Here is an 8865-nt window from a genome sequence, read left to right on the forward strand (position 1 = left end):
TGTGTGTTTACGTCCCTGTAACTTAGCAGTTCGGCAAAAGAGACCGATAGAATAAGTACTAGGCTTCCAAAGAATAAGTCCTGGGGTCAATCTGCTTGGCTAAAGGCGGTGCTCCAGCATGGCCGCAGTCAACTGACTGAAACAAGTAAAAGAGTAAAAAGAGGTAGGTTGTTTAACTAGTAGCAGAGACTGTGAAGGTTGGACCTTGCTGCGGTAGCAATTTATGCTTCTGAAGTGGCCTCCATGCAGTTGCTTGAATTTTTAGGAAACAGCAACTAAGGGTTCAATCATTAGCTTACTATTCTGAAAGCAGATGAGTCTGTCATGTACTAGTTTCATCCACAGGCTTCACTAATGTCTTCAGAACATGCTAGTTGGCTGATATTTTTTAGTTCATAAGGAATATATGTGTAGGGTCTACCATATTTGATGGCATAAAAGCTGAATGAGCATACAAAATGCATCCCAATTTCAGCAGTGCATAATCAGAAGAAAAAAATGTTTCCAGTGCATTAAACTTTAGGGGAGGTGCAATTTCACATACAAAACCCAGAGTGATTTGGGATTTTTTTGCCACATTTTTGACTAAAAATTTCAACATGTATGCCATCAGATATAGTCATTACATGATGTCACATAGGAGAAATTTTTGTTAAAAAGATAGGAAGCTGATTAAATAAGAAAATGCATGGAAAGTGTTGAAATTGAACTGGTTTGTTTGGTTTTAGATAAAGTGAAAGTTGATGAATATAAGTTAGAAGAAGAAAAGAAGAAAGAGAAAGAACTTGAAATGTCGAAGAAAGAAAACAGCTCAAGAAGTGGGGAAAAACGTGCGCACGCCTCCTATGATAATGGCAACTCTCACAGACACAAAAAACATAAATCGGATCATCAAAGGTTTGTATTTTCACTACATTTATTATTAGCATCATCACCATTACCGTTATTATAATTACTATCAACATCGTCATTGTAATTGACATTTATTGCTATCATTATCCTGATCTCTAACTGCAGAGGGAACCTGTGAAAGAGGTAGATCCAGGGTGGGGTGGTGAAATACAATCTTTAGATGTTGAGTCCCATGGGGGTTATAACACATGACTGAAACTTCTGGCGATTTGCTATAGGTTCTCTATGAAAATGTCAAGTACCGAAGACTGTGGGTAGGGAAAAGAGAAACACTGGCACGCTGGGCTAAAGGTCTTCACCCATGTAAGGTGTTGTTATCTGTTTGGTGGGATATGAAAGGTTTAATCCACTTTGAACTTTTAAACACAAACCAGACGATAACAAAGGAGATGTGCTGCAAGCAGTTTGAATGGCTTAGATCAGCGCTAGAAGAAAATTGACCATCTTTGGTTTCAAGACGAAAGGTGTTCTTCCATCAGGATAATGCTTGGCCACATACAGCGAGGATGACACTCCAAAGGCTGGAGCAGTTTAAATGGGAAACGATGCCCCATCCACCATATTCACTGCACATTGCCCCATCCACCATATTCACTGCACATTGCCCCATCTGATTATCATTTATTCCACAGTCTCCAAAATCATTTGTACGGAAAAAATATGAATTCTGTAGATGAGATCAGAAGAGTACTAGAGGAGTATTTTTCGTCACGGTCAAGTGAATATTGGAAGAGGGGCCTTGCAAGTCTACCAGATAGAGGGAAAAGCATTGTAGAAAATGAAGGAGAGTATATTTTAGTTTAAAAAAGAATTTTGCTTATCTTAATTTTGAAAAATAAAAGAAGTATTAAAAAAACTGCATTATTTATGGGATGACCCAATATATGGAAACCATGCCATGAAATTCATTAGTTTTTTTTCTGCTATAAGATGCAATACACTCGTAATTAAGTGCTTTTATATTACCTTATAGTTTTAGCGCTTCAAAAATGAAGTGCAATTTTATGTGGGAAAGCATTTACATTTATATATATATATATATATATATATATATATATATATATATACATACATACACACATACATATACACAGAAAAGCCTTTGTTCTGAAGTGTATGTATATTGAGTACTAACACCAGGTTATTAGTATCACTATGCCATAACAAAATAATATGCATGCTTACATACATACATACGTGTGTATATATTTTATTGAAAGTTTTTTTGTTTTCCTTTCTTTCTTTCCTCAGGAGCACCAATGGTAACAGTTCTATTTGGCTGCGACCCCAAATCAGAGTCAGAATCATTGACAAATCATACAAAAAGGGGAAATACTACAAAAGCAAGGTAAGCCACATTTATATCCATGTAAATATATGATGACTCATGCATAATAACAATATGCACCTGTATGTGTGTGTGTGTGTGTGTTAGTAGGTAGAAACTGAAAGAAGATTGTCGTCATCGTCATCATTTAACATCCTCTTTTCCATGCTTGCATGGATTTGATAGATTTTGTTGAGGCAAGTCTATCAACTGCTGAATACCTTTCCTGTCACCAACCCTCACATGTTTTCAGGTAAAGTAATATTTCCTCGTGACCAGGCATGTTTTTCATGGAACACTAGAAATCAACATTGCTTGTATGACAGTGAGAGTTTAGTGTCCAATGAAGGAAGGTTGGCATGGGTGCCAGTCAACGAATTTGGTTCAGTTTTCGATTTCGATTTCACTTGCCTCAACAGGTCTTTGCAAGCAGGGTTTTGTGTCCAAAGAAGGAAAGGTACGCATAAGTGGGCTGGCTACACCCCTGGTAAAGGCCACGGGTTATGGTCTAACTTGTCTTACCGAGTCTTCTCACACACAGCATATTTCCAAAGGTCTCAATCACAAGTCATTGCCTCGGTGAGGCCTAATGTTCATAGATCGTGCTTCACCACTTCATCCCAAGTCTTCCTGGGTCTACCTCTTCCACAGGTACCCTCAACCGCAAGGCTGTGGCACTTTTTCACACAGCTATCCTCATCCATTCTTGCCAAATGACCATACCAGCGCAATTGTCTCACTTGCACACCACAACTGATGCTTCTTAGGTCCAACTTTTCTCTCAAGGTACCTACACTCGAAATGCTTAGCGGTATTTCGTCTGCTGCTACATTCTGAGTTCAAATTCCACCAAGGTTGACTTTGCCGACTAGTCCCCTCACCCCAAATTTCAGGCCTTGTACTTTCAGTACCAAAAATTATTATTATTAAGGCAGTAAGCTGGTAGAATCATTAGCATGTTGGACGAAATACTTAGCGGCATTTCAGCCATCGCTATGTCCTGAGCTCAAATAATTTCACCATGGTCAACTCTGCCTTTTGTCGTTTTGGGGTCGATAAATTAAGTACCAGTGAAACCCAAGGGTTGATGTAATCGACTAGACCCCTTCCCCAAAATTTCAGGCCTTGTGCCTTTAGTAGAAAGGATTATTATTATTATTATTATTATTATATTACAGGTAGTTGTTGAAGACATCCTCTCAAAGGAGAACTGTATTTGTAAAACTGACGAAGGGAGATTACTGGAAGGTGAGTAACCTTGGTGTATTTAAAAAAAAAAAACGTTTGAATAATGTACAATGAGACTGGTTTAGTTGGTATTAGGGTTAGAGGCACCTCAGCTCCTGGATATGATTGTAGTCTTCTGCAGATTAACTTCATCGTCGTCGTCGTCGTTTAACGTCTGCTTTCCATGCTAGCATGGGTTGGACGATTTGACTGAGGACTGGTGAAAACAGATGGCTACACCAGGCTCCAATCTGATTTGGCAGAGTTTCTACAGCTGGATGCCCTTCCTAACGCCAACCACTCAGAGAATGTAGTGGGTGCTTTTACGTGTCACCCGCACAAAGGGAATAGATATTACCTCTTGGCATTGATACTGCCTCTGTCACTAACATATATTTTTTTCTCCATAAATATTTACAAATTGGTAGTACAGAGTACAGTGTGTGTGAGGAGTGCTGTACTATAATATAATAATGTTCCTATGAAAAAATGGTCGAGGGCCACTAGTTTAGGATCTGCTATGGCCTTCTAAGAGGAGTTTCCTTTCTCTTTGAACTCTGTATTAACTGATGCATTTCTTGCCTTCCAGAAATTAGCCAGCGGATGTTGGAAACTGTCATTCCAAAGGACAGTCCAGGTTTTGTGATGATTCTCAGTGGCAAATATAAAGGACAGGTAATAATTGCTATTTTATGTCATTCTGTCACAGTTAATCACATTGTTTTAGGGCCCTGTTCTTCTTCCAACAAGTGATGTCTATTTAAGGGTATCACTTGTCAGACAAACTTGTTAGCATTTGAATGAAAATTCCTCTATTTCTAATTAATTACTTAAATCTATTTATTCTGCTGTTAATAGCTTGGATAGTGAAGGCGCATGGCTCAGTGGTTAGAGCGTCGAGCTTACGATCGTGAGGTTGTGAGTTCGAATCCCGGACCGGGCTGCGTGTTGTGTTCTTGAGCAAGACACTTTATTTCACATTGCTCCAGTTCACTCAGCTGTAGAAATGAGTTGCGACGTCACAGGTGCCGAGCTGTATCAGCCTTTGCCTTTCCCTTGGATAACACTGGTAGCGAGGAGAGGCCAGTATGCATGGGCAACTGCTGGTCTTCCATAAACAATCTTGCCCAGACTTGTGCCTGGAAGGGTAACTTTCTAGGTGCAATCCCATGGTCAGTCATGACCGAAGGGGGTCTCAATAGTTTGGATCCCATCAATGGGCCTTTATTCTATTTTTTTTTTTCTTTTTGTTTAGGGTTGTTGCTTATTTTACATTGAAAATCAATTAATCCATAGTGTAATTAGATATTGGGAAATAGGAAGAGGAATAATCATTGATGGATATTTCTGTGTCCTCCTGTTGGTAACCGAAGACCTTGCTGCCATGAAGAACAAAGTCTTCACTGGAGTCTTATCCAGCAACAAAGGGATTAATGGTGTGAAGACCCAGTCTGAAATTTTAGACTCTCGTCACTCATGAATTTAACTGAATGAGAGGAGGGAGAAGAAGAAAAACAATTAAAAAAAAAATACAGAAAGCAAGAAAACCTTGAGTTGTAATATTTTTGTTGTTTGTTTTTCCTGTAGGTTGGTGAAGTGTTGAAGAAAGACAAATCTAAATGTGAGGCCACTCTCCAGTTGGTCGGGGAACAAGACACCATAATGAAGATGGGCTACGATAGCATCAGTGAATATGTCGGCAATGTCTCTGAACACTATTAATGTCTATAAGATGATTGTTGGCGTCAGAGAAAGGAAGAATGGAGAAAGATTAGCTCCCTCGACACAGACTACACATGAGGAAGACAGAATGCCACATGTTCTACATGTCTGATGTTTGTTGCTGTGGTAGACATCTCTAAGAGCAGCTGATTGAACTGACAACACCACATAAAGACAGCATGCGACATCTTCTATACTTATCTTTACTCTATCTCCCTCTCCTTCTCAGAATTTCTCTCTGTCGTCCTCCCTCCTTCTGTCTATCTATCTTTTATCAAGTGTCTTTGGGATCCTTGTTCTACCTAGACATCGATTAGTTAGGCCTATCAACCATGTACTGTCATACAGGACTCTGATTCTACGTAGGTATCGATTAGTTAGGCCTATCTCCCAATTATGTACTATCATAGTGGATTTTTGAAATTTCTATTTAATGATCTGAGCAGTCACTGTACCATGTATCATATTTCATTACAATAATGGAGTGGATTACCCAAGTAGAAAGACGATCAGTGTATAAGTAGAAGTCGTTCATTCATTGATATGAAATTCACATTTGAGATTTGGGGGAATGAAATTATTTATAGCAATATTACTGTTGTGAATTAGGGCAGCAAAGTGGCAAAATGCTTAGCAGCTTTTTGTCCATCTTTGCATTCTGAGTTCAAATTCCGCCTAGGTCGACTTTGCCTTTCATCCTTTTGGGGTTGATAAAATAAGTACCACTTGAGCACTGGGGTTGATGTAATCAACTTACTCCTCCCTACCGAACTTGTTGGCCTTGTGCCAAAATTTGAAATCAATATTACTGCTGTGGGTTGACTTTCATTATAGTTTACCTAAATGGAAAATTATAGACAGTCTCTTCTGGCCTCTAGTACCGTATTTTGTGGTCTATAAAACGCATAGGTATTTAAGCTGCAGGGCCGAATTTGGGGGGAAATTTCGGTTTTATGCACACATAAAGCACACTGGTGTTTAAAAGGCCCATAGAGCTACAGGTCTGCAGCTAGCTTTTTTTGTTGTTGACATGTATGTAGTTTCAAAATGCCTTATTTTACAACTATGAGATGTTATTGTTATGATTTTATCTTACTATAATCAACAGCAAACACATTTCATTAATATTAAAGTCTTTTTTAGATTAAAAATAACATTATCAAAACATGAAGGTAAAACAAAACAAATATGCTTTGTTTTCTTCTGGGCATCAATGTACTGTAGCCGTAGTCTTTCACATTGTTCACCAACCAACCTTTCCTCTGAAAAAAAAATCAGTGGAATCATTTGGCCTCCATACACAAATTATATTCCTCCTGAAACTTATAAAAAATGCATACATTAGGTGCACCTTCCTGTAAGCCACACACTTAATTTCCCAAGTAAAAAATAGCAGCTTATACACCGGAAAATACGGTAATCTCTACAGATGAAGCATTGATAGGATTTCCAGAAAAGAAGCCAGGGAAGTGGATCTCTTTTTATATGCACATCTCCCATAGGAGTTTTTGTATGCAACATTGCAACAAAGCACACTCGTTATATACACAGTGCTCCTGCTGTTGATACTTATCCAGCTATATCCATGCTTGGTACATACTTGTTCCTAAGTGTGATGAGTGTGTGGGCCATGGATGCAGTACAATGCTGGTGAAAGGATTTGAACTGCTGACCATTTTGGTTTGTATTTGCATTGACTTGGCTAGGTGTGATTTCACAGAGGAAGTTGATGGGGGGGGGCATTGATGGGTGATTAGGGCTTTAGGGTTATGATGCAGGAGTGTGGGGCAGGTGAAGGTAATTGAAGGATGGGGTCAGACTATCGGTAATTATGCGAAGTGTGGGGCAGGGTAAAGATAATTAAGGAGACAAGAAAAGGCAGGATTAAAGAGAGACAGAATAATTAAGGTGACAATCAGATGTTTTTAAGTAGATAGTTCAACTGCTGTGTAATCAAAATGCATTTAATAATCTTTTCTTCTATTCGAAATTTTGTCGGGAGGGACTAATTGATTATTGATGCTGAACTGGTATTTATTTCATCATGACCGCATGACCGCAGCCACTTGGCTGAAACACATAAATAAATAAATAAACCCCAAAAGGCGGGAAAAGCAAATTTGAACTCTGAATGTAAATCTGGAAGAAATTCTTATTTCTTTATTGCCCACACGGGGCTAAACATAGAGGGGACAAACAAGGACAGACAAAGGGATTAAGTCGATTATATCGACACCAGTGTGTAACTGGTACTTAATTTATCGACCCCGAAAGGATGAAAGGCAAAGTCGACCTCGGCGGAATTTGAACTCAGAACGTAACGGCAGACGAAATACCGCTAAGCATTTCGCCCGGCGTGCTAACGTTTCTGCCAGTTCGCCGCCTTTAATCTTGAAGAAATTCTGCTAAACATTTTGTTTGACAAACCAATGATTCTGCCACCTCACTACTTTTCAGATGTCTTTAATATCAATTCCATACTGTTACCAGCTCTTTACATTCTGAGTTCAAATTCTGCCAGGATCAACTTTACCTTTCATCCTTTCAGGATTGATAAAATAAGTACCAGTCAAGCACTGGGGTGGGTCAGTATATATCAACTAACTCGCTCCCCTTAATATTGCTGGTCATTCAGTTTGTATATATTTCTCTTTATTGCATTTCGTCATCTGGTCATTCACAATTAGTAGTTGGATTGGTCAACCTACAACGCCACATCGTTCAACTGGTCAGTTTGAACAGGATTCTCTGCAGTTTGATTGATCAATTGACACTGTTACATTATCGAACTGGTCATCTGCAGCAAAGTTCTCTGTAGCTGGACTGCTCGAGCCACACCACATTACCCCATTGGTTACTCATTACTGCATTCAGTGTGACTGGTCACAACTAGAGCAAATACCATTTTACTGGTGATTTCATTTTACATAGTACAACCGGTTATTCATTGTACAAAACATGCTGGTCATTCATTGTGTACAGATTCTGCTGGTCATCCAATATATTGTACCAATTATACCTACCATTCTTTGTATTGTACAGATATGCATGTTATTGTTGTTGTTGTTTAGTTGTCTGTCTGATCAGACATACATATGATTAAAGTATCCAAGCCATGATTATTCACCCATTTTTTTTCAGATATGGTGTATCTAGGACTACATCATCTGATGTGTCCTTCCTTTATTTTAAACAGTACTGTGTGATGGGAGGGAGATTTTACAGCTCCCTCTGGTCACTGATCATTCAGACCATATTGGTCTCTCCAAACCCTTGCAATGACTGACCGTATGAAATAAAATCCACACTGTTTTATATTGTACTCAAACAATTTATTCCATTCTGTATATAAAGTTTATTTTAAGTTCTCATGCCGTAGTTGTTTGTTGTTTTTGTCATATTGCTGTTATTGTTTGTTTTTTCTATCAATTGAAAATCAGAAATAATACATTTCTAAATCTCTCAGAGAGATTTATGCAGTAGTGATACGATGAAGTAGTTGCATGCTGTCAACTTAATGTGACAGTCCCCTGAAGGGAATAATACTACTGTTGGTTAGACCTAGGAAGCTGCACTGCTTCCTGTTGGCCTTGACATATTTCCTGTGTCCTTGTGTTTACAAGGGGGAGACAAGCACCTCCACCCAGCTAAGCCTGCATCCAGAGATGAGCAAAGAC

The 8865-nt window shown here is 38.8% G+C and overlaps 1 protein-coding gene across 1 annotated transcript in view; it reads left to right on the forward strand.

The window, feature by feature from the left end:
* LOC106877856 (G-patch domain and KOW motifs-containing protein) overlaps positions 1 to 8559 on the forward strand; it is a 17236-nt gene extending 8677 nt beyond the window's left edge. The window contains exons 7-11 of the mRNA XM_014926890.2: positions 729 to 897; positions 2164 to 2260; positions 3418 to 3487; positions 4056 to 4141; positions 5054 to 8559. Coding sequence (XP_014782376.1) covers positions 729 to 897; positions 2164 to 2260; positions 3418 to 3487; positions 4056 to 4141; positions 5054 to 5188 — 557 coding nt within the window. The 3' untranslated portion in view covers positions 5189 to 8559. The remainder of the gene's footprint in view (positions 1 to 728; positions 898 to 2163; positions 2261 to 3417; positions 3488 to 4055; positions 4142 to 5053) is intronic.
* Positions 8560 to 8865: the final 306 nt, after the last annotated feature.

This window comes from Octopus bimaculoides, chromosome 24 (assembly GCF_001194135.2).
Source record: "Octopus bimaculoides isolate UCB-OBI-ISO-001 chromosome 24, ASM119413v2, whole genome shotgun sequence".
NCBI classification, from domain to species: Eukaryota; Metazoa; Mollusca; class Cephalopoda; order Octopoda; family Octopodidae; genus Octopus; species Octopus bimaculoides.